The sequence below is a fragment of the Pterocles gutturalis genome, unplaced genomic scaffold (assembly GCF_000699245.1).
Source record: "Pterocles gutturalis isolate BGI_N339 unplaced genomic scaffold, ASM69924v1 scaffold8990, whole genome shotgun sequence".
Classification (NCBI taxonomy): Eukaryota; Metazoa; Chordata; class Aves; order Pterocliformes; family Pteroclidae; genus Pterocles; species Pterocles gutturalis.
In genome coordinates, this window is record NW_010140823.1 from 82737 (window position 1) to 108498 (window position 25762).

At 42.9% G+C, this 25762-nt stretch overlaps 1 protein-coding gene across 1 annotated transcript in view; it reads left to right on the forward strand.

Annotated features, from left to right (window-relative positions):
* Positions 1-25762, forward strand: part of LRP8 (low density lipoprotein receptor-related protein 8, apolipoprotein e receptor) — a gene marked incomplete at its 5' end in the record, with an annotated part of 181588 nt that overhangs the window by 82508 nt on the left and 73318 nt on the right. Inside the window, one exon of the mRNA XM_010083820.1 lies at positions 24810-24932. Within this exon, the coding sequence (XP_010082122.1) occupies positions 24810-24932 (123 nt within the window). The remainder of the gene's footprint in view (positions 1-24809; positions 24933-25762) is intronic.

Sequence of the window (25762 nt, forward strand, 5' to 3'; positions counted from 1 at the left end):
GTGTGGCTGGTTTTTGAAGCTTTTATGCACTGCTGTATTGTGCTAATGGAAGGCTTCTCCTCCATAATACCCCTATTACATAATATCGCCAGCCATCAAAGTGGCGGTGAAAGGAAGCAGAATTGCATTATGTTTCCATGTTTGGTGTAGAAACCTAGTTTCTCACCCCATGAGATATGAGAGCAAGTCAGGTTACTGAGTGTGAAGCGGGCTTCTCTGGTAAGCTTGTCCTGGTGTGACTTTGACCATTGCTGAACTGTGGATGATGATGTTTGGTTTTTTTTGGACCTGGTGACATCAGATATAATATGCATGCTCGTTATTTATAAGCTTGCAAAGTTCACATACTGCCTTTAGGTGAGTGGTGTTGGTTGATGATTGGAAGCTTCTGCGATGATCATTTTAAACTTTGTACACTAGTCAACAAGCACTGAAGGATTTCTGTTTTGTTTTAAAGTCCCTGTTCTCAACTGATATGACATTAAAGGACTTGATTCTTAGCAGCAGTGACTGTAAACAGCTGTGTTGATTTCCATAAAGCCATGCTGGTTTACATTGACTAGGATTGTGGACTAAAATATTTGGGTATGTTTAGCACAGTGCATTTGTCCAAAAACATGATGACGAGTCTCTTTGCAGTGCCAAGAAAATTGTCCCACAAGCAGTGGAGCGCACTCAGTACACCATGCCAGTTCGGTCAAGGCTGAATACCAAATGACAAGCCCCAGAACTGGGTAAATGCCTCTGTAATTTGTCTTCTGACATTGTACTGCTTGCAGCTCTGCCAAGGAAATGGAAAAATGTAGAGAGAGCCCTGAGCAACCCATCCAACACAATCCAGCTTCCAAAGCTATTGTAACTGGGATGCTGCTCTCCTCCCACATGCCAGCAGCTACAACAAATTAAACAAAACAAAAGCAGTCCCCCTCTCTGAAAGAAAGGAAGGGGGAAAAGATCACATGATGTTGTATTTTGTCAAAGTAGCATGAATTTGGCAGTTTGTGCAGCAGGATTGGATCAGTGTGTGGAAACAACAGGCAAGTCTAGATCCACGTAGCCTCCTTGCTTCAGGCCCCAGCTGTCATATGCCTCTGACCAGCAAGAAGTCAAGGAAGCATACAAGATGTTCCTTCAGGTCATGTTCTGCAACATGCACTTTATTACGGCAATATGTACCGATGCAGCTTTGGTGAAGTGGAACCCACTTAAGGAGCAAGAACTGCTCATCCAGACAGAAAATCTCTACTGACAGCAGTAGGTAAGGTTCTGACTTCACAGGGAAGGTCTACTACATTATTATCTTCAGTATGAAGTGAGGGGAGCTAAGCAAAAGGCAAACCTTTCTGGAAGCTTAGGACCCTCAGAGTTTTGATGCAGTACAATTGCCTGCTCTGGCTTGTGTCATGGACATGTAGGATCGCTGCAGGGATCCCGTAAACCTCCAGGGTGGTTTGGAGAGACAATGCAGCTTTCTGATCTGGCCAACATTTAATGTCAAGGATCTTTTCCTGCTGTGGCACGTTTCCTCTTTTTAAATTTTTTTAGGTGTTATTAAATACAATGCTTTTTATTCATACAAAGTAGATTTTTTCCTCAGATAAATGCATTCTTCAAACAGAACTAAATGGCAGAAATTTCCTGAGCAAAAATAAACCACATCTGTGTTGAATCTGTGCTAGTGACAAAACATAGCCCTTTTCATCTTCAAAGCACTGTGCAAACTTTAAATATTGGAATTGTTTTTATCAGGGCTGGGAAGCATCTATTAATGTTCCAGATGAAAGATGGGAAACCAAGAAGAGAGGTTTAGTGATTCAGTTAAAGTTGTTGGGATCAGAGCCAGCTTAGAGTGGAGACTGAGGCTGCCTGGACCTAGGACATGAGATTAACACTTGTCCACACTTCTGCCATCTGGGATCTGGATGTGAAACTTAAAGAAGTCAGTGGAGATTCACTAGAAATAAGTTTGTTTAGTCTTATTCACATGCTGAGGTGCTGTACCGTTGAGCATATAGTCTTCATTTTTCTACCTACCCTTGAATAATTAAGCTTTCTACCTATTGGAAAGAACATAAACCACAGAAGCTTCCTCTGTGCTTCACGCTACAACCCAAGGCAATCTGGACACTCAGCCTGACAAACCCAAAATTTCTTTATGGTTTATTTCTGATAGTTTCTTGTAGGTGTATTTTAATCTCAGCTGCCCATTGCTGTGTGCAATATCATAAAGCTCTCAGCACCTATGCACAAGCATGTGCTGTACGTGCTGTGTGGCCAGGGAGTAGGGGAGAGAGGCGAGTGGCTCCAAACTTGAGCTAATATGCATCAGTAAGGCTGGATCATTGCAAGGTCTGATCTTCTGTGTGAAGCATGTTTATTTGCTTGATTTCATTGTGGAATGATTTTTATTGCTTTGATAGGAGATGCTGTGCTGTCCTTCTCTACAGTAAAGATATGAATGTGGCCTTGCTGCTGGATAAGACCTCAGATATCCTTGCTGCTGCAGGATAAGACCTGGGATATCTGAAGTGAGATATTTTTAGTGCAAAATACTTTGCAGATGCCAGGTAAATATGAAAGCATTTGAACCAAATGGAAAAAAAAATATGTTTATTTGTACAAGCGACTTGTTTACGCACAGGTCACCAAAGGAGCACATTATGGAAACGGGCAATAAATTAAGATGAACGGAAAGCAAGAGATGGGTTGAAAGGGTGAGCCTACCAGACTAATTCAAGCACAACCCAGTCAAAAGGTCAGATTACTGAGTGGTAGCTACTGTTCCCATGAGATTAGGATAGGGGAAAGCAGACCAGATGCTTCCCAGTTCCTCGCTATTGTCAGAAAGCTTTTTCTTATTAGGGAGCAGGATTCCCATCTGCAATTTCAAATGGATGAGAGGGTGGTCAAAATGCAGCACCTGGTCTGAAACTAGCTTCAGATATTACTTGTTTTCATAAACTGCTGCCAACAGCTACAGCTGGGCTTGGTGGTCCCTGCCCTCAGTGCTGTACTGTGTATGTCCATTGACAGGAGTGAGTTTCTAATGGCATGTCACAAAGACTGAATATTCCTACATGCTCAGTCCTGGTTAAAGCAAGCAGGTTAAAACTTTTCAGGAAGGATTATGTTTTCTGCTAATGGGTTCTTCCCCTTTTAAGGTGTAGACACCTCTGTCAAACAAAACAGTGACCATCATCTTTGCCAAAGTTTACAGCATTTTGTACCTGTTAGCATCTGTATAATGCTGTTTGGATAAGACACTGCCTAAAACAGTGTTTGTTTTTTTTGTGTTGTGGTTTTCTTTGTTTTGTTTTGGGTTTTTTGGTGGTGGTTTGTTGTTTTTTTTTTTTTTGGTTGAACTCAACATTTGATTTGCCATGCCACCTTCTGCCATGTTTTGAATTAGTCTTTCAAACTAATTGGGAATGAATTAGTTACTAATCTTCAAAGAGAGCCTTCAAAACAACAAAAAAATTGCTTTAGGAAATGCTGTTAAACATTGTTTATGTGTTTTTTCTCATCCTTTCTCCTGGGCAAAAATCAATATTCCTGCATTCTGGCAAGAGGGTGTAAAGCTATGTCAGGGGCTGGCTCTCCAATACGTACAGCTGGAGGAGAAAAGAAGATTGACTATTTGGGATCGATCTTGTCTCAGAGTTTCAGATGAATGTGGCATTATTCTGTCTCTATAGGCTGTTTGGTCCTTTGGCCTCTCATAAATAGATTAGAAGCAGCTGAATTTCTTGTGCAGGTAGATTGATTTCTTGCTGTCCCAGCTGAAACCAGGACACTTGTTTGTTCCTTATGATTCATGTGGGAAGGTTTCTAGAGCATCCTGCTACTTTTGGATGAAGGTCTGTATATGCTCCAATGAGAGAGTCTAGTGTCAGTTGTGTAATGCGCACAAATTTAAATAAAAATGGTTATTTTAGAGCTAAATTGGAAACATTAAGATATTACCTTATTTAGCATCTTTCTTTTCCATGCTTGACTTTGAATTGTTGTCCTTGACATGGAATATATAATAACTCCCTAGCTGGCATGCCCTTGCTGCCCAGCCCTGTGGGAGGGCCTGGAGCAAGCAGTTGATTCCTAAAAGGTCTTATTAATGTATGAATAGCATTAAAGTAAATGCAGGTAAAGTTTTGACCTTTTTGAATCTGTAAAATTACAGATGCTCACATTCTGGAAGAGAGGTGGTGATTTAGAGGTGCCCTGGGGGCAGGTAGAGAGCATTGTCACTGTTCCAATGTGATGTTACAACACCCTTGATTTATTTTCTTTTCATAATATAGACTGCAAAGCACTACAGAGTGGGAGTGACATCTCACCCTGCTTCTGTCCAGCACCGTAAACTATTCGGCTGGGATGTGAGAGCTGCTGAGTGTGGCTGTGGCTGTTGGCAGAGGGGTCTGCCTGGAGACGTGTAGGATGTAGCTGCTCCAGAGGAGGTTTGTCCCTGCAGAGAACAGATTTCATAACCAACAGGTTACGTATGAATCCTGACAAGGAAAGATATGGGGGGAATGGGGAGACTGGCTTCACTCCCTTTCTTTTCCTCTTCTCCCAGCTTATTTTGGAGCTGGCAACACATTGCTCCAGAAGAGCAGAGTTGTAGGCTGGTGTGTGTGTGCTCATACACTTGTTCCACCTTGTGTTGGGATTTCTTCCTGGGGACCAGAGAAGGAAGGAACACACGGGGCAGTGCAGCCCCAGAATGGGGCTGCTGCCAAATGGGATGCTCCTCAGCTGTCACCAATTCAGAACGTTGCTGTGTCCTTGCAAGGTTAGAGGGCAGTTTGCATTTTTTTTCTTTTTTGCTTTCTTTGTTATAAAATATTTAATTGATTTATAAAAGAAGGTCAAAAAAATGTAAACTAATAATAAAAGGACTAAGCCACAAACTAAAGCTTCACCCTGGCAGCATCTTTGCTGCATGAGCAAAAAAAAGATTCTGCAGTGTGGCAAGTTTTACGGTAAAATAGCACTGAGAAACAGCAGTGAATACAACTAATAAAAACTGACATAAACAACCAGTTTTAAGAATTATTCCAAATAAAGCAGAAAACAATACATACGTTTCAGGTGGTGATTGGGAAGGGGATGGAAATATCATTGCAGGCTGTATATTTTCCATAATTTTATGCTTACATAAATCAAATTTAAGTAGTCTCTTAGTGCTGACTATGGAAAAATATTTCAAATTGTAATTTTGTTGTGAGTGTTTGTTCTGAATGTTTTTATTAGTTTTTAGATAATATTGAATCTCTAAGGACAGGCCTGAAGCTGAAATAATTGCAGATTTTCAATTGCTCTGCTATTAAAAAAGTTAAAACCATTCTGGTCTCAAAGCAGAAAAGCTGGTCTGGAGAAAAATGGACTGTGATTGCAAGAGCAACAGCAAGAGGGCTTTCTTCTTGTTTTATTGCAGCTAAAACACAGAAAACTAGATTTTGTTCTCCATTTGAGCTTAGGTAAATTCAGATTAACCCATTAGGAGAGTTCTTCCAGGCTATGTTTGGAAGCACAGCATGACTTGGGGAAGGAGGAGATTTTTGTCTTCTGACTTGGATTTTGATCAGTGAGGATTTTTTGAGAGGATAGAATTTTGAACAGTGGCCTCTGAGCAGCCAGTGGCCATCATCAGTGATGTTTTAAATATTAGCGACTGGCCTCCGTTTGGCCATGGGTGACTTGTGGAGAGGACAGTGAGCGTTTGATCTAAATCATGAACCTGTGTCTGAATTGAGTTAGCAAAGAAAAGGCTTGGTGTTTTCACACCCGTGTACAGAGTGCATCTGGCTTTAGGGGAGAGTCAAATTTAGTCTTCAGGAGACTGCCAGCAAGCGAGTAAACCTTTGCTATACAGGACAGGTCACTGTTAGCAGTCCTTAATTTGGATTTGGGCACTTTTGTGTGTGACCTGTGGCTTCTCCTTGCTCACTGTGCAGCAGCCTTGTAGGGACCAGGAGGGGCTCTGCCCTGCATACGCAGGGAGCGCATCCCCTGGGGGGGCTGACTTGGGTGCAGGACCCAGAGGTTGCAGTTGTTACAGCCTGAGAGTCCTGCAGTGTTTCCAGGCATTATATGCATTTACCAAGCTCTTCCTTGATAAACAGCTCTTCCACTGTTAGCAAGCCTTGACATAGTTGCTTCCATGGAGGGGAAAAAAAAAATTAATGTGAGGCAGCTCCATTACATAACAAAGGTTATCTGGAGACACAGATACTCTGAAAGTCCTCTCTGTCCTTTTCTGTTCCTGGGGACAATCGGCTTATTCTCATTTTAACAGCTTACTATCAGTTCTAACCCATTTAAAATTCACCTGCCAATTGAATTGTATGACAGGACCTAGTGACCCAGGAACAAAGTGAAATGTTCAAATCTTATAATGAACTGCCACAGACCGAGAGCCAAGAAGAAAAAAGGAAAAGAATGGAGCCAGCTCTGTGAGAAACAAAACTTTTTTTCACAAGTCAGGGAACAGGAGCTTTCTTACTAAAATATTACAAGTAGTTTTGCTCTGCAATCTGTTGGCAATGTCGCATCCTTGAGTCACTTATTCTTTCACAGCAAAGGAGATTTGCAAGTTGGTGTCCGTTCGTGCATAGGCCCCTTCCCTTCTCTAAGAACTACTCTGCCAACCCTCTCCTCCCTTCCACCTCTCTCCTGGTAAAGAGCCAAAGGCAGAGGAGGGAGGATGGGTCAGTCTGTGTGTTACCTGCCTCCGCTGGCACTCACCTGCACCTGTTTGGGAGTTACGAGCTTTCCATTTAGACTCAGTTCTGCTGTAAAGTGAAGTGTCTCATGAAACCAGTGTAAGGGAGATGATCAACACAAGAGTAAAATGTGGCTGGGCTGTGTTTCTTGGGCTAAAACTCACAACTTGATTTGAAATGGGACGGGAGGGAGAAGGAGCAGACAAGTTGTTCATGAGACTGAAATACTGAGGGAAGTTCTGAGGTTTATAACCTCAGTCAGCTGCCAGATTGATTCAAAGATGAAAAGATGGTGAAAGTTATTGGCAGGTTCTGAATATCCCACTGATCTAGATATTCAGCCCCTTGAAAGCCCTGCACCTGGGCAGCTTCTGACAATAATGAATAGTTGGGAGTGATCTTTTGGGAAATTTGAGTTCTGTTTTTTTATTATTTTTAATTAAATATTGCCATCAAGGAATGGGTGATTGTTCAGCAAATTTGGCCTGAAAGCTCTATTCATCTCTCCTAGCTCTGGTGACCATGTGAGATAAGCCTCAGGCTGGAGTAACTGCAGGATTTGCAGAGGAAGGCGCGTGGCACAGCTGGTTCAGCACATCGTCATTGGAATTGATGACTATCGTACTCTGTGCTCCTCTTCCCCAGTTGCACTTGATGGCCAAGTAATATTTGGCTCATGTAGCCCACCATGTAGGTCACGTAGCCCAGCATGGCAGTTAGATCCTATTTTTAACTTCTCTTGAGCTGTCACTAAAAACCTGGGTTTCCATCAGATGCACCCCTGCTGTGTGCTGGTACAGCTGCTCCTCCTGGCTCCTCGCACGGGCAGCAAGAGCTCCAGAGTTCACAGAATTTGGGGAAGTCTAGGCTACTTCTTTTACTGTCAAGTTGAGCATCCAGTGATTTGGATTTTAAGTGAAAACAGATTTTTTTCTGTCTCTGTGACATCTTTGACCCAAAACATCAGGGATTTTCTGATGACCGTGTGCACTGACCCCTTGGAGTCCTGTCTGATGAGCGTACTTTGGGATCTTTGGGCCAGCCAGCAACACACATGGTAGGTTCTACAAAATATTTTTCTGAATATTTATATATTATAAAACATGAGGGTCTTTTAATGCACAGCCATGAAGAGAGTTCTCTTGATTTTTGAAATAAACTCTTCAATTGCTCCCAGCTGGGCAAGGAAAGGCCTGATAACAGGAGGTTGTATCCCACGTCGTTTTTTGTGGAATTATCAATGTCTCAAGTGATTGTAGCTGCACAGAGTCCCACCAGGCAAATTGTCATGCTCTGACAGAGGTTCCTGCCTGGCCCTGCAGGCTATCCACCAGTAGTTTAACCTGGCAGGAGAATGAGAGTTTTTCCTTCGAAGCTGCACGTTGTTAATCTGGTGGAAAGGAGTTCACCTTAGCAAAAGGAGAGGTGGAGCGGAGCGGTCAGGCTCACATTGCCTTGTTCTGGGCGTTGAGCTGCTTGTACTCGGTACTTTAATCAGTAAATCCTCTTGTAGCCAAGCACTTGATAAAGTGTCACAGTAAGAGGAAAAACGAGGGTGTGAGAACACCTCAGTGACACCCAGGCAGCTGTGTGAGCCGTGGGCAGCAGGACTCCTGAGCTGGCCTTCGTCTGTGTGGGGCAGCTGCAGAGCTGCCAGGGTCCAGGCTTCCTGTCAGGAACATTTCAAGGGTCTTGCTGGAGGAATATGGAGCCTAGTAATAGATTTTATTTATTCGTAAATGTAGCATAACAAGTACAAACTTAAATGGCTGTTGGTGCTCTGGTAGCTGTTTTATTTCGCTTACCCTTCTCTCTTTCTCATTCTTACTGCCCCACTGTGTGCTCTCGAGGGATCCGGTTTAGCATGCTCCCACAAAAATGCCGAGATTTGGTTGGTTGTTGGGTTTTTTTGGGGTTGTATTTTTTGCGTGTGTGTGTTGGGCTTTCATTTTTACAGTCTGAAGATGGGACAGCAGGGAGGGGAAGGAGTTTGGGCAGAAGTCTCCTGGCTCTTGCTGGTCATGAGAAGCTTCGAGTGAAGTTACCTCCTGACAGAAGCCTAAAATTGTGGGTACCACCAGTCCTCTCCTGAAAATCTGGCTCTAACTGTTCTGGTTGTAAAGTGTTTGGGACTTTCTAGTAAAAAAAAATGTTCTGACAGGATAAAAAAATTACTGCATGCTACTCAGCTTTAGTGGGGATGCAGCTTTTCATGTTTCCCACCCCTTCGTCATTCTCAGATTTCAGTCCCTCAGTTTGTCATGTGTCTTAAAATTCTGAGTTATGTCACCTGAGTCCTTATATTTATGCTTGCTGAAGTTATTTACTAACTTAATTTTTCAGGCTGGTAACATAACTACCACTGGGCTGGGTTTATCAGCATTTTGCAAAACAGTCATGCATCCGGAAAATTTCTTTAATACTGAGGTTGCAAAGAAGGCTTTTTTTTTTTTTTTTCACAGTTGTTGGTAATAAAACAATTGAAATGCACAGCTCCAGGGTTGTTTGTAACCGGGCATCTCTCAGCACCCAAAGCTGCCTGGCTTTCTCACATGTAAAGTTTTGCCCCAACATCAGGACTTATTTATGGTTGATATCCGGGACAAGAAGTCAAAGTGATGTTTCCTAGGGAATGAGAAGCCCTCGCCTGGCACTCATGAATTACGAGGCTGAACTTTTTTATGTGTGTGTCTCCTCCTCCGTTTTGTTGCTACCTCCAGTAACATTTTTCTTGACTAAAGTACCATTGACTCCTGTGATAGTTTAATGGTTTCTGCTGTTTACACAGTTGTCACTTAAATTGTTGTGATTTAAATTTGCATGCAGAGTTGGTAAGGGCTGGAGTTTACCGTGGTACCCCAAAGGTGATTTGTATTCTGGTCGCTGGAGTTGTCTTGGTAACATTTAGGTGACTGGAAACCATTTGCAGAGAGGAAGTTTAATTCTGATATTGCTCACCGGTCCCAGTTGTGGTGGTGACAGGCTGGACAGTGTTTGGTAGTTACGAAACCTTTTAACTTTACCTTGTAGCCGTGGTCTTTGTATCGGGTCCTACCTGTGCTGCTGTTCAGAGAAGAGTTTGGAGGAACATATGAAAAAGATTCTTCTACTTGTTCCTTGATTTCTGACCTGCTGGGTTTGAGGATGCTATCCCTCCTGCTGGAGGCAGAATTCTCACCCCTAAATCTCGCTTTTTGGTTCTGATGCTACTTTAATTTCCAGAGGGTACTGATTAGCTGAGGGTACAGATCATTCGCTGTACTGCAGCGGTGGTCACACAGTATGGCCAGTATATATGATGTAACAGGCTTTTTTTAAAAAATCATGTTGAATTAAAATTATACATGTAGATTAATGTTTTTAGTGTATGTTAATGCTGAGGACCTGGAAAATTACTGAAGTATTGCAGGTTTAAGACTCCATACTCTAACAGCTAGGCTTTTACAAACTCCTCTTTTGAATACCCTAAAAAGATATTGCTGACTTTCTTGTTTAAAAGTGTCTGACATCTCATTCTGGCTGCCCTGGATAGAAAGTATTGGTACTCATCTACAGGGACCCAGTTCAGAATGGGCAATGCTGGAAAAGAGAGAAAACATAATAAAACAGTAATCTCAGAGATATTTCTGTGGTCCCTAATGTCCTATTCGTAGCTGTTCATGTGAGAATCACAGGGACAAAAGACTTAATCAGGAGCCAGATATTGATACAAACTCCTGTGTTTCTGGGCTTGTGATGAAAAATATATCTTCTGGAGCACATTTAACCTAAATAATGCCAATGCGCTATTGCAGTACATCGTGGTGAAAGAGGCTTTTAGAGCTAATCTGGACTGGGCTAGGTACAGTGACTTCAGAGCAGATAAGCCATTTCTCACACCGTCTGAGGGCATGGTACAGGCAGGCTGGGTATTTCAAATTACAGACTGAAATCTGCATCGTGCAAAAAATGCTTTCTCTGATTTTACTTTTATTTCCTATTCTGAATGAGCCACAGGGGAATAAGGCCAAAATCCACTTTTGTATTGCTGGAAGAAAGCTATTAGGCTTTGATAGCAGCTTGTTTTCATAGAGTTTTCTCCTTTTTATGTTTCATTAAAGATGGTTTCCATAGGTTTTACATAGGTAAGTCACTGGCCTCATGGAAAAAAAGATGTGAAAAACACATAGAGAGAGGAAAATAAAAAGTAATAATCATTGGGAGGACTATCTGTGTGAATGTCTTGGGCTTATGGTACTTGATCTTTCAGCAGTGTTCGTGTGGACTCTTAAGCAGTAAAAAGTTCACAGTTCCATAGAACTTTTTGTTCCCTTTATTCGCATAAAACACCTTTAGAAATCAGTTCAAAGACACAGTAGACTTTGTTATGCTTGTCAGTCATACCTTCTAATGTATGTTTTAAGATGCTTTTTCTTACAAAGTCAAGGGAATTGCTGATGAGCATGACTACTTAATAATGGAGTAAAAAAAGAAAAACTCCTTCTGAAAGTGTAGAAGATCTGTCTGCAGCTGATGCTGCTCTATGAGTGACATGGGGAGTGCTTAATAATGAAGTTAAACCATACATCCTCCAGTTTTGCTTTGGGATCACCTCATTACTGGTGTTTCACCACAAAGCACTACACCTGGACTACGGACAGCTGCACAGGACCGAAGGCAGGATGTTCCGTCCACCTAGCCTGGTTGCATTTGGCTGGAAAGGGCTTGGTTTCTTAAATCAGGGAAAAACTCTTTTCATTGGCATCTCCGTGCATGACGGAAGAGGGTTCTTTGTGTAGATGTGGCAGGCAAACTGGCTTCTCGTTGTCTTGGCCTTCCCGTGCTACCACCTTGCAAATCCTCCATCTCTATAAAGATTCGTGGTTCCTTTGTTGCCTCCTGCTCATTTCCATGGCAGCTGATTGTGCTGTGCCTGGCCCAGGTCGAACAGCGCTGCGTGGACAAGCTGCGGGGAAAGAAACGGCCAAATGTGGGAGCAGAGGAGAGCAAGAGCAAGAATGGAGCCTGTCACTAGGACTGACTGTATGTAATTGCATAAATTCCATCAAGTGCATCCCATGGTTTCAAGGCCCTGGAAGCTGTAAATAATGTGTTTTAATTAATGGGTTGCCAGGAGCTTTGAAGGAAATCAGATTGGACCGAAGGCTGCAGAATCTGGCAGCTGTAGTGGCTGGAACGTACGTGCGGTTTGACTAACTGCTGGTTGTTCATTTTATTTTAATTAAATGACTTACAGAGCTGAAAGCTGCTGCCGTCCTCACCTGGGTACCATTGAAATCCATGAGGTACGGAGCTGGGGAATTGGGCAGAACTGGTTGACGATAGCAGCAGAGGAGACTGAAGGCTGTGTGCAGGGCTGTTACTTCAAAGTCATACAAATCACAGCGTTTCCTGTATTGTGCAATTGTTCTGGTTTGGGTCTTACATTTTCTGCACATCCAGTGCGACTGGCGATGATGAAACAGCCTTTTGTTTCCCATCCTGTGTTAGCTGAGCTTAGTTTAGGGCTGGCAGGTGAGAAGCATCCAAGGAGCAGTTGCTCTTTGCAAATATATAAAGTACTTTGGGGTGACGTGTGCTGTAGCTGTGCTGTATGAGTGAATCGTATAGCATTTGGTAACTCCTTTGGCTGCAGAAATGAGCAGAATGAGCAGTGTAAGGGCCACAGAAGGTGTGTTTTTAATGCCCTTCTCTATCAGCATCTCCCAGAACAGCCAGGGTTAGAGACTCTTTGTTTCCCTCTGTGTGCAGTAGGGTAATGGTGCTGCCTGTGGCTTTGGGATGTGGTGGAGAGGAGGCATCTGATAGATGGGAGCTGTGCCACAGAGGTGGAAGCACACAGGTACCTCAGACAGGTAGATGAAAGGGTAACGTTGATCCCAGTGTGGTCTGGCTTATCGACCATCTGCCTGCTGCTCCCCATGACCTCAGCTCACAGCAACCCGAGAGTAAGGGGAAACGTGCCCACTAAAAATGTTGACATGGTTCCACCATCTGCTTCTACTGTCTTAACTTTCCTGACTAATTGCATGTGTGATGCTGTGACACATGGTAGCTTTGTTCTTTACATCAAAAGACAAGGCCTTTTTGTGTTTCCTACGGACCTTTGAACCACGCTTGCCATTGAAGGCTCTGCCAGTGTGATACTGTAGCTGTTGATGTCTTCTTGCCTTGATGATTAGAGAGCCCAGAACAAGTAAGCTTGGTCATACTTGTTAATAGGTTAAAGAGCATTGTTGCATGCATCATAATTTCCGTGTTGTGCCTATTCATTTCCAATCCCCAGGGTCCTAGTATTTAATATTGCAAGGCACAAAAGCGTTTGACAACACACGATGATGGGTTGAAGAGGTTTGCGCTTGAATGGAGGAACTGCGTGACCGATGCCCAACTCTTAACCTGACCACTTCACTTAATGTAATGCAAGAGCCCATCCGCTCGCGCTTCCTGGCAGAATATTAATAGACGTTTGTTTGGCACTGTTCCGCCGCAACAGACTTGGATCAGAGGATGAACCTGCTGTTCAGTCTGAAACGATGCTGGCTTTGGAGGCGTTTTTGAAAATGCTTTTGTGTGCTATCCCTTACAATGCCCAGAGCTCTGATTCAGTGGTCTTAAAAGCAAGACTCCTGGCAAAGTAGCCACTGGATGCAATTCATGTCGTCTTTACAGAGCAGCTAACAGAGCTGTAGAAAATATATCTTCACAGGTGCAGACACGGGGACATCTGTGGCACTGCTCTGTCTAAAGATCATTAAGAATGAGGGTCTAAATTTTTTTTGGTCATCTTGGATGTTCCTGATGTGTTGCTACCTAGTTAATTCAATGCAAATTCCTATACCATACATATGGTATGACATAATAATGCCTTTCAGTAGTGTATATTATGGCACTGGGGTTTTCTGTGTATATTTTTGCTTCTGTGGCATACCAATTATTACTTCCCGTTTTCCCTTTATATTTATTCTTTATTTCCATTCTATTCTAACTGAAGCAGTTAAAGAATTTAGGACAACGAATGCATGGTTAAAAAAGGAAACATTTTTTAAATAATTCTAGAAATCAATTTTTACTCCAAAAAGTGCCATTTGGAGTGGTTAAAGTGCCAATTTTGCTAAAAAGAAAGCAACTGGAAAAAGAGGATAAAGCTGAAAACACTGGATTAAGTCTTTAGAAAAGTCCCCACTCCTTTCCTTGCGATTGACTCTTCATTGTTCCACGACCGTGCAATGGGCATTTTAATTGTAACTTTTTGGCCTCCCAGAAAAGTAAACCATGGCATGTGCTGGTTTTTTAGCTCTATTGAGCATTTATTGCATTTTTCACCCAGCAACCTATTGATTACAATAAGAACAGGAGAAAAAGAGGAAACATTGATCCAATATTAAGCAACTGGACCATGTAGAGAACTAACATAAATGTTGTGTTGCTTCTAATAAAAAAAATAAGTGCAGCAGAACCAAGCCAAGTAACAGCTTAATTTCCCCTGCTGTTGGCTGCCAGACAGACTGCTTAGGTGTGTTACTACATGTGCAATTCCCTAATTGGGAGCACAGACCTACATTGCCTTTCCCTCTTGGACACTCACGCAGATTTGTGCCCAGAACTGGCAACGCCTTCTCGGTCATCCCAAATCTGTTACGCTTCTCTTGTCCTCTCCTCCTCTTTCCTACCAACAGAAGGCAGCCTTTTGCCCCTGGGAGGACCGAGTCTTCAAGTATGTGATTTAGGCTTTTTTTCTTTTAAAATTTCTTTTCTTTGTTTTATTAGGGATTGTGAGTTTTGCATTGAGTTCTGTGTTGTTTCCAATGTGTCATTTAGATTTGGGTCATTTATATTACAGGTCAGAGATATCTGGGTTGTTAGCAACTAACACATTTTTGGGAATGTATAGCGCTTGTTCACAGGAATGTCGGATGCATGTGTTTTACCGCACGTACAAACGCAGAGCTTGCAGGTGTAAATCTCAGGTTACTGTTTTTCCACACAGTTGTAGTAACAGCATGCAGCCTGGACCCACGCCAAGCTCTGCAAAAGAAGGCTTAAATGGTATATATTTCTCATCTGGCTCTTTTAAGGCTGAGTTGCAGAGGAAGTGACTTTGCCTGCAATTTCGGGGACTCCCAGTGCGCAGTCACGCTGCGCCGCTTTCAGTGGCAAAGGTGACTGGTGGAATTGCTGCTGCTTCCCAGCAGATGTGGTTTATGCTCTCACAGCCTGTGTCGGTTGGGTGACCCGGGCTGCAAAATGCACACGCAGCTGGGCAAGGGCAGGCTCCAGCAGCAGAGTGGTGAATGTGCAGCCAGGGGCTGAGGATTGCCAGAAACTAACCCCAGACACAGCATATATCGTGTAACTACAGCTGGAGCATGACGGGAGTGTCGTAACCGGGTCTGCGCAGAGTTTGGGACTCCTGGATTTACTTCCCACCTCCTAACTGGAGTTTCAGCAAACCTGGCATGAAATTCTGCTGAAGGTGCCGTGGTTTGCTTACAAGTATGTGTGCTAAATTCAGGCAATGAGAACTTAAATGTTGTGTCCAAGCTGTGAAAGACATCTTCTGCACCATGGTGTCTCCACTATGAACTCCAGTGCTGTAACCTTTCAATGCAACAGCATAACCTAGGCAAGAAATGGTAGCCCTTCAGGCTTCGGGGATGTTCTTTGCCATCCTCTCCTCTGCTCTTGGAGATTTTGTTACCACCGCCTATGAAAAAGGAACAATACAAAAAGGAAAAACATCAAATAGAGCAGAAATCTTAAGTAGCGACTAGATAAGGAGGCTCTCCTTTTCTTTGTGTCTCTTCTCCGTATCACTTAGTGAAAGGATCTGTGTTCACATGTCTCAGTCTCCTCCGTTCTCTGCTTTTCCGAACAACTAAAGGTAAGTTCAGCCTTCAAGTGTGGCTGTTCTGTTTCCCTGGTGCCAATCTGATGAGCTATGGGCATGTTTGTAGGAAGGAACCAAAATTGCTCCGTGAACTTAAATTAACAACTTCTGCTTTTCTGCCTTCATATAGTTGCTTGCAGGAATGACCTTCAGTGAGTTTTGTCCTCAGGAAGCCTGGCTTTTTTCATCAGGGGGTTGATTGTTTAAGCTCTTTATGGAGAGCGATAGCTGTTAATTTGGGAATATCAAGAGTTGTCAAGCTCCAGGGACTACAGCACAGTATCAGCAAGAGCCCAATGCTTGTGATCACTCCTAGGTTTCAGAGCCTGGGGAGATTTTCACTCTTTTCGTGTTTCTGTCTGGGACATTTTCTTATCTCTGTGACCACCCTGTTGAACAGCAGTATTTATAGGTGCCTCCTTGAGGCACGTAACTCTGGCTTAGGCGATGGTTGTAAAACCTCCATTGAAAACAGACATCAGAGGGTGTCAACAACATCTGCATCCAATTTTGCACAGAGGCCGTTGAGGCCAAAAATTATTCATGCACTGTGGTTGTGTTTCATCAGTGTAGAATATAGCCCCTAGTGTTTAATTCCCAGAAATAGAAAGCCAGAATAATGTCAAGTGCCTTTTGGGGCATTTCATTGTGAAATAACATACATGTAGGTGCCACCCAAGAGCTTGTGTCTCGCTGCTTGTTAAAAGGAAGCAACACAAAACCCAGAGCAGGCAGACGAAGCTGGTTATTGTGTCAGCAAAAGTCAGTGCAGATGAGATTTAGTCAAAGAAATATTTGGAAACAAACTAGAATCTCAGAGCATACCAAATCCTTTGAAGGGGTCATGACTGCAGCAATATGGAGTTCTGGAAACACATTCAACTTCCACAGCAGAGCGATGGCTGCTCTTTTCCATAAAGAGGAAATGTTGGTTTGAGCTTAAGACACCTCACTAGCAGATAGGGCTGAAAGATGTGGGTCAGATCCTTTCCTATGCCACAGATCTGCTGCATGACTTTTGGCCTGTCAGTTAATGTCTGTGTCCATGTGACATGCAGGACTTGGGCATTTCAAGCCCTCAGATCTCTTAAGTGAGATGAGCAAGCTTTCTGATAGTCCCTTTGTACAGTACTTGTGTTCTCGTATAATCTTTGCTGTGATAAAAATTACATTTTCTGAAGCCTGACCCTGTCTGTACACTTGCCAGCCTCCTTGTCACTGTTGCTGCTGTATGACAATGAGTGTCAGTGAGATTTTGTCGGTGGGCATGTTTTGACACTGAATGGCAGGTACTTTTTCACACCTGCCAACTTGCCACGTTTCAGCAAGGTTGATCGGTAGCATCCCCAGAGGTGACTGCAGGCTGGACAGGGTCATCAGAGTATTTCTGAGCAAACCTGGGGGGGTGTATTTAAGATGCTGGTAGGCAAATCTGTCCCTTCTTCCCCCTTCCTCTGCAGAAGGATGTGGTTTTCCAATTTGCAAGTAGAATGGGTGGGAGGTTGGTTGGTTTTCTTGTGGGTTTGGTTTTTGGTTTGGTTTTGTTTTTTAAACTTCAGAGACTTGAACACTAAGGTGGTGTGGATTTCTGGAGAATAGCAATGAGAAAAGTGTCACAAAATGCGTTTTGGTACAGCTTAAAAGATCACTGATGCTTTACGAGTGGATCTCAAAAAAAATTGAGAAAGCTGAAGGAGAAATGGAGGGAGCAGATGCTGGACGCAGCCTTTCCTGAAGGAGTGAGGAGCATGTTCCTCCAGAGCAAGGCAACGCTTGAGCTTTCTGTCTGGGCTATTCCCAGGTGCAAACCTCCCCAAGACAAAGCCCTGGAGCCCTGCTGAAGCCTTTGAATTCCAGAGGAGAACTTGTCTTCAATAGGCAAGGAGTATGTTGTACAGATCTCTAATGCCCTGAAGGAGCACGCTAGTCCAAGTGGTCATTTTGCCCTTGGATTCTCTTCTGGGATTCCTGCTTTTCCTGCTGGTGTAGTATGTATTGTTTGTAGGGATAAATGCTGCATTCATCAGACCAACTTCTGTATTTGGAAAAAAAAACAGAGCAACTTTTGAGTGTACAGCCCCTTCTTGAAGTCTGAAATGGCAGCAGCTACCTGAGGACAGGTTGGGTAAAATTTGTTCGGTTTTTCCCTTGATTACGTGAGTAAATTTAGCATGTATTTGTTAGTTGAAGTCACTTCACTTTGTTCTCACATATGAGGTTGCTGTTTCAGTGTTCTGTGTTTTCCATAGTGTACAATTAAGTGCTGCTATTTTCCTCACATTAAACTAATTATTAAACATTAAAATGTATTTAAATAGTTCTAAATAGGGGGCTTGCACATATTACCATTTACCAGAAAGGTGGCTACCCTTGATACTAATGAAAAATCACGTGTGACATCTCTTTTTCTCCTTTTAATTTAATTGATTTGATTTGATTTGATTGATCAGAGGGGCTAGTTTAGGCTCAGCAGATGCATACTTATGTTTTGGTCACTGTGATAGCAGCTTCAGGCAGTCCTGAACCCTCTGACTAGGCTTCTGTAAGTTGAGTGTTTTCTGGGGATGGTTCAGGGGATCTTGGGGAGAATCTTTAGGATGTTTTTCATGTGGAGTATCAAAGGGACTGTGGTCTGTGTCTGAGCAGCATCTGTTTGAGATGATCTGATTAGTCTTGCTTTATAAATGTAATTGCCTGCTGAGATGGCAGCATCAAAAAAAGTGGCCTGATTCAGAAAGTGGTTAAATATTCCCTTTCAGTACTTCAAGGTGTCCTTAGTTGTCTGAAAATTCAAAGGACTCGACAGTCCACATCCACTAGGATTTCCTGATGCTTGAACTTTTGGATCTTGTCTGTTGCCATTTTGTAGCTGCAAAACAAGTCTCTGGGATTTCCCGTGCCAAGGCTTGGGCAGTGAGGGGCTGCCTGCAGCCAGCCCCATAGCCCTGGCAGAGGGGCTGCTGGTGGGACCGGGCTCCGATCATGCAGGGCCTGGGTGCCTGGGGCGGGGGCAGCTGGGCATGGACAGGAACAGAACTGTTTGCCACCTGCTGTGACCAGGAAACCACCCGGGGGGGATCTTCCTACGCTCCCTGTCTCGCTTCCTCCTTTGCAAAATCGATACCACGTTAGTCAACAGCAGGGATTGGGAGCACTTGGGCTGCAGGATTGTCCAATGTAGGTTAGGATTTTCAAATCTCTTTAAGAGGACTTAAGACATCCTTTGGGGGTATATAACCTGGCCAAAGGATTTGGGATCAATACCACAGACTTTACTGGAAGGGCAGGGATGCCAGGGGATGGTGTGGTTAGGGCTCAGACTCCTGCTCCAAGAGTTTTCTGTGTTTGGGAGTATATATCAAGTTTGCGTTGACTGCAAAATCAACTTTAAAAAAAATGCTTTCTTGTATTTCTGGAAATTTTTGTTTGGTAGGGGCATCTGCAATGTCATGGTGGCTGTGTTAGTGACTAGGAGTTGACAGGTTATAAACTGAAGATGTCCGTTTGCTGTCAGGTTTTGCATACCACCAAATCTCTGACAAGAGCTGAATGGTGAGCTCAGCCCCTAATTTTTTCTTGGTAAGCAGAAAACTTCCTTGGGCCAAGCAAATAGTTCAGCTGGGGTGAATTTTGCTCACTGGGAGACTGGATGAATTGAGGTCCTTAAGAAGTGCAGAGTGAGCCATAATGATGATGTCTTTTTTTCTGGGAAAAGCTAGCTTGTGGCCAATGTTACACTTCAAGCTGCCGTTGGCACCTCTTGGGGCTGAATGGTGGCAATGGTCTGTGTTAAGCTCCTGAACTCATGTGATGCTGCTTTTCTTTTTTTCATATGGAGTCTTGTCAGCAGCTCTGATAAGCCACTGATCAAAGTTGCCATTGAAGTTTCCCAGCATGAAATGAAACCCTGTTTTATGTTCCTCTTTCAGTTCTACCATCATCTTCCCATTCTCACACCCTACAGGGTTGTAGTATTTTACTGCTGCAGACCTTTTTTTTAAAAATTTTTACAGCAGCTCAAGTGAACAGTTTTCCCAAGAATGCTGAATACTGCCTGCAAATGAGAACAGATATATAGTTTGACGGGAGGTCTGGTGTTGATTCACAAGTTAAATTAGGATCAGGAATGAGGGTAGCTTAACCAATGAACCCAAAGTTTTCAATGGTTTTAGTGTCTGGGGGTTTTGGTCACTTGTTTTTTAATCCCTAATTGCCTTCCCTCTGCAGTAAACCCACCTTGGGTATGAGATGCAGAAGCTGCGGGGACTCGACTGGCTGGCAGCACACCCCACAGACTGGCCCAATGGCCACTTTCTGCCCTCGTCTCCCTCTGCAGAGCTCTAATTTTGATTGTTCTCTATTCAGCTACCAATTTTATGAGACCTGTAAGGGTAGACTTATTTTTCATGTTTTTCCCTTCTTTCAGAATTGGGGGGAATTGACCAACAGTTACTGATGACGGAAAATGGGGAGAGAGCAGAGTCTGCAAGGTCTTTGTGGGTCAGCACCCAGCGATGCTCTCATCAGCCTGGTTTTCTGTTTGGATACACAACCCAGAGATTGAACAAAACTCTTAATCTAAAAATCCCGTGTTTGGAGTCTGTTATTACTGTATAGGGGTTCATTCTCTTAGAGGCAAAATAGTCTGCGTTAACTGTCCTTTACAGGCAAGTTGTTACCAGAAAATGTGCTTTTGTGTGTGCTCCCACATCACCGCTGCTGTTGGATAACTACGGCTTTACTCACAGAACTGTTGGTGATAAGAGAAATGTGTTCACTCTGCTCTTCAGCTGTGTTGGTTTGGGAAAATGAGGAGTTACGAAAAATGAAGCTGGTGTGGTGTATTGTTTAGTATTACAGATGTGCAAATAGGAATAAGCAAGAGGCGTGAGTTGGAAATGGAATCACAGGAAGCCTGGTGTCTTACAAAGAATAACTGTAAAGGTGTTCCTGCCCCATAAAGGCTCTAGAATGGAAGCAGAAGTTAAATGAGGTTAAACGAAGTGACTGAGGGCTTGTGGGGGCGGTGGGAGGATGTTGGGTTTTATTAGAAAGAGGAAGAAAGAATAAATCCTGGACCTTTCACTTAAAATCAGATACCTGTTTGGCTTTAGGGTCAGGGATTTGACCTTTCAGAGAGAGGTATTTTGGGAGGTTAGAAGTCACATTTAGATCATCCAGTCCCTGTTCCTAGACAGTACAAGAGCAGTTCCTTTCACTATATATTTATTTCTTCCAGTCTAATTATATGTATCCCTAGTGATTGCTTTTTTATTAACTTCCTCCATAAATGTTAATATTCTAAACCAGTCTCCCTGGGTTCTCTGCTTTTAATCTGTGTCAGGGATGAACCCTGAATCCTTATGTGGAGTTCAGGACAAGACATCTGAGTAATGGAAAGGAAAAGGACATTCTGCAAAATGAGGGACCATGCTGGTTTGGGGCAATTTAGTTTAAAATTCAGTGTGTTTGGGTATTTTTCTGTCATGGCTGGATGAAGTTGAAACCTTCATTTCCCTCCTTGCCTTTCTTCCTAAGAGAAGCAGGGAAAAAAAAAAGACTAAGCCTTCCTCTGGAAAGCTGTCCTAGCCAGGGCTCATCCCTGGTGGGGGCTCAGCCCCGTGGCCGCACAGGCGCCGGTTCCCACCCTGGAGTTTCCAACAGATCTGTCCAGCTGCAGATGTGAGAAAGGAAAAGCAGGTACCAAAGGCAAATGAAGCAAGAGTCAAAAGAAAAGCAGTCTCTTTGGTGTGCGCTCTCTGCCCGCAAGCAGGGGAGAAGATGAAAGGCTCCGTGTATGGTTCAGTAGCCTTTTCTTTTCTTGTTCCAGGTATCGGTTAACCCCCCGAGGAGCAGAGGCACAGGGATGCTGTGACTACTTACTCTTGTTAGTTTATGTTCATGGTGAAGAGATGTGAGCGGAGCTGCCTGGTCTGCTTACAGCAGAGGAAATGGATCTCAGGGGAACAATTAATTTTGCTTGGCTATTTCTGAGCCAGGTGAAACTGTAAAATGAACCTGTGTCCTCCCCATTGTCTAAAAGGGATGTATTTATTTATTTTACATTTTAATGCACCACTGACAATTTATGGTCTGAGTCTGAATGAATTTTTAATAGAGAACTGATAGAAGAAAGGTGTATAACATGGGATTTTAATAGAAAAGGTTATCTGACTTGAAAAAGGAAAAAAAAAAAAAGACAGAGCTGATATTTTAATTAACTGCTCCCTGCCTGTGTTGTGATCCCAGAGACATGACGAGTGAGTGCCAGAAGGTGAATCTGGTTGGAAATAAAGTGATTCCAGTCTTGAATTAGAGGTGAGAAATGAGACAGTGCTTCAGTATTCTCGCAGTTTGAATAACCTGAGTTGCTGTTTGCAACACAAAGCAGAGTTCATTGGAATTAAGACAGTCTGCAGAGCTGTGACCCAGTGTGTTGGAGAGTAATAGTAGTAAAAAATAATAATAAATAAAACATAGTAATGAATAAAAAAAAGCAGAAACAGTAAAAAAAAAAAATAGCATCATGGAAAGGGCTCCGCCTTCCCTTAATCCTGCCACTGTAAGAGATTAGACAGTTCAGATTCAAACAAAGGACCAAATGCGTTTGTATCCTGCTGATTTATCTGGCAGGGGACCGTTGGACCTTTGGGTGGGCGTGCAGACAGGGTTGACACTTTTTGGTCAGGTCACTGCTGATGAGCAGTTGTGCCCAACTTCATTTTGCAAAGGGGAGCTGCACTGGGGGAGCACATTAACACCTTCCAAGTGACACCCCGGGACTGTCAGTAATGCTTTTCTCCCCCTTTTTGTGAATCCTGGCAATGTATTAATTGTGCTGCCGAAAAGCAGCGTCAGGGGAACAAAGCAATCAGTGCCACCATCTGCTGTGAGCAGGTTGGCCATGTTGAAGGGAATGCCTGTTACGCTGCTTTCTGGGGCTGACTCTCTTGCTTGCGCTTGTGTCCACGTGTCCCGGAAAGAACCGTGATCAGAGTGTTAGACTGACGGAAAAAGGGGAGCTTTATTCTGAGGTAGAAAAGCAGTTGTGTTGCTGTCTGGATCTCTAGAAAATGAGTCAAAGGACAGTTTTCCTATGGAAAGCAAGATTAGGATATTAAGAGAGCTGGTATAAAAAATAGATTTTAAAAGCTAAGTTACTTAATCTCTAGTATTATACTGTTCTCTGTTTCCTGGATGAAGATGTGATTGTTTCATTTGTAGACCTTCCCCTAAAAGCAGATACCAACATTTTACCCAGTCAGCTTCACAGCGAGCAGGGGAGTGCTCCCACTTTGCTTCTGCAGTCTTATCCCATCTGTATCTGGTTAGAGTTTGTGACCGTTAAATACATCAAATTGATTAAATCAAACTTAAATAAAGCAGAAGTGACACTTGATAGCCAGTTTCACAGGTTTTGGATTTCTAACTGGAGATGTTCAAGAGAAAGTCTGTTTCCCCCAGTAATGGATGTGCAGCGTCTTTTGAAGATCCGACTGGATTCTTTGGATTCTTAGTGTGACTGGTCTCATGTAAAACTCTTGCTCTATATAGGGTTGGGATTTTTTCCTGATTTCCTCATAGTATCTGGTTACTGAATGACTAAAGAGAAAACTGTCTTTTTTTTTTTTTTTTTTTTGAGCCTGGCTCATTTAGCAACAGAAGGGGAGTAAATGTACGTTGTCTTTATAAAGTGTATCTTGAGAGATTGTACAGCTGGTTAGTGATGCTTTGCAGTGTTTTCCTGCCGGATGCCTGTTCAGGGAAGCTGCATGTTTTGTGTGTTAGAAAAATGAGTACTTGAGTTCTGCCATGTAGACCTCTGCAGCACCTCGCACAGCAATGCCCCTTATTTCCTGCATGAGCATGTAGGCGATATTTAATATGGTTTCCCTCCCTGGCAGCAGCTCATGTAAGAAAAAAAAAAAAAGGGAAAAAAAAATTAAACCCCTAGGGGCTTATTTATTGTATTTAATGCTTTGAAAATGTTTGCTGAAAGAAATATTGCTATAGCAATGGTGTGTGTACATGAATTACATCAGGGAATAGCTATCAAGCTCAAACCTCACTGTGAGAGTAGCTGAGCAGTGGAACGCTGTTCCCTGTTGCCCAGGGAGTTTGGACTGTCTCTGTCTTGGTGGTTTTTAGGCCAGACTGGCTAGAACTCAGAGTAACCTGGTCTGACCTCAGAGCTGACCCTGTCTTGAACAGGAGGTTGGATTTGATGACCTCCTGAGGTCCTTTACTACCTGAATTTTCCTGTGATCCTATTAGGTTGTGAGCAGCTTTGCAGAGGGAGGAAGCAAATCTTCTCCCTGTCACCACTTCCTATGTAAATTGGTCCCTAACAAAGGTAGATACCAGTTAGCCATAGTCTTGCACTTCAAGGGTGGCAACACCAAGCCTGAGCCTTTGCTCATGACTCAGTTCAGTTCCTAGCAGAAAAGCCACCGAAGTCACCATTGCAGAAGCAGCGAGTGTCTGGTGATCACATTGACACTGAAGCCAAGGAACGAAGGGGCTGGATATCTGCAGATTAATTTCTTTCTAATGCAGTAGGAAGATGCTGATTTTTATTACAGGGCACTGGTGGTGCTGTGCCACCGGCATATATGAGTGGACCAATTAATTGCTTGAGTTCATGTCTTGCATCTTTTTCAAGCCCTAGCTTAATGGAAGCAAAGCAAATTATGTGGAGTGGTTGACATTTAATGAAACGATCTTTAGTGTTTGGAGGAGTGCTTTATGATCATCTACTGTGGTGACAGATATACTAAAAAAGACATGAATAGATTGCATAGTTAAAAACATTATTACTTAGATTATTGTACTCCAAAGGTGAGATTTGTTTGTCTTGCCTCACTGTAAATCATGCAGCATGCTCAATTCCATATAGGCAGCACCTTTTTGTAGTGGAAGCCCTAGATAATTATTTTGAAAAAGAACATCCTAGGTTTTTGAATGTCTGGAAAAAGACATAAAAGAGTGGGTCCATGTTAAATAGCAGAGGGGTAAGAGTTCTAGAGAGAAGAAACACCCATTTTTGATACCTGTTTGCCTCTGTAAGGAAGAAGCAATGTTGAATGTGAAGTGGATTCTCTCAATACAGGGCAATCAGTGTCATTCTTAGTGGGACTGGATGTAACGGAGGTCTTCTGCATTACTTATATTAATGCTCCATACTTCTCTTTTTGCAGCAAAGAAAACTTGTGCCGAGTCGGATTTCACTTGTGACAACGGCCACTGCATCCCAGCCAGGTGGAAATGTGATGGTGAAGAAGAATGTCCTGATGGGTCAGATGAATCAGAAGCAGCATGCAGTGAGTAGTACAGAAAAATGTGGTTTCTCAGACATGATGTCTTTTCAAAGTGCAGAGAAAGTGGAGGTGGTGTTCCCAACACTTGCAGGATGATCCGTCAACTTGTGCTTCTGTTAGAGCAGAAATTAAAGACACAAAAGATTCAGGTCATTCAAATCAGATGGTTTCGAAACTTTCCAATGTACTGGTTTTCCAGATTATGATACAGGCAGCGCTATCTAGTGTGCATTTCTGTCTGCAGTAGAATTGAGAACATCTCTATCTCTGTTACAGTTTGCCTGGTTGTAAGGCTCATAAGCAGCAGCAGTGCACAAAGGTTCACACTCACCTGGAATCAGGCCTTTTGGAAACTCAGGTTTGCAGCGTTTTGCATGGCAGCATATTGGGATTTATCATCACTGCAGGCAGCAGTTCTGTCATTACAGAGGAGCTTTCCGGTGTTAGAGTATTGCTCAATTTTTTTTTATGCCTTCGAGAATGAATGAAGAAAAAAGTAGCAGATGAAAGATGAGCAATGTAAAATAACTAAAGCTGAAAGTAAGTATGACAGATGATAACTGCAGAGAACATCTTTTAAAAACCCATTGATTCAGTCAGTAAAAGAGCATGCTTGATTTTTGGGTAGTGCATTCTATCTTGCTCTTTTGACTCTCTGAGGAGGTCCATTTGCTCTCTATTGTTCTAGAACTGTGAAGGGTTGTCTGATGTTGACTTGAAGGCATATTTTAACAAAAACACTAACTAATATGTAGACTTCTATTTGTGTGCTTTACTTACATCTGCAGATTTGTTCTTGTACAGACCAAGAAACTTAGTACAAGCCGTTCTAC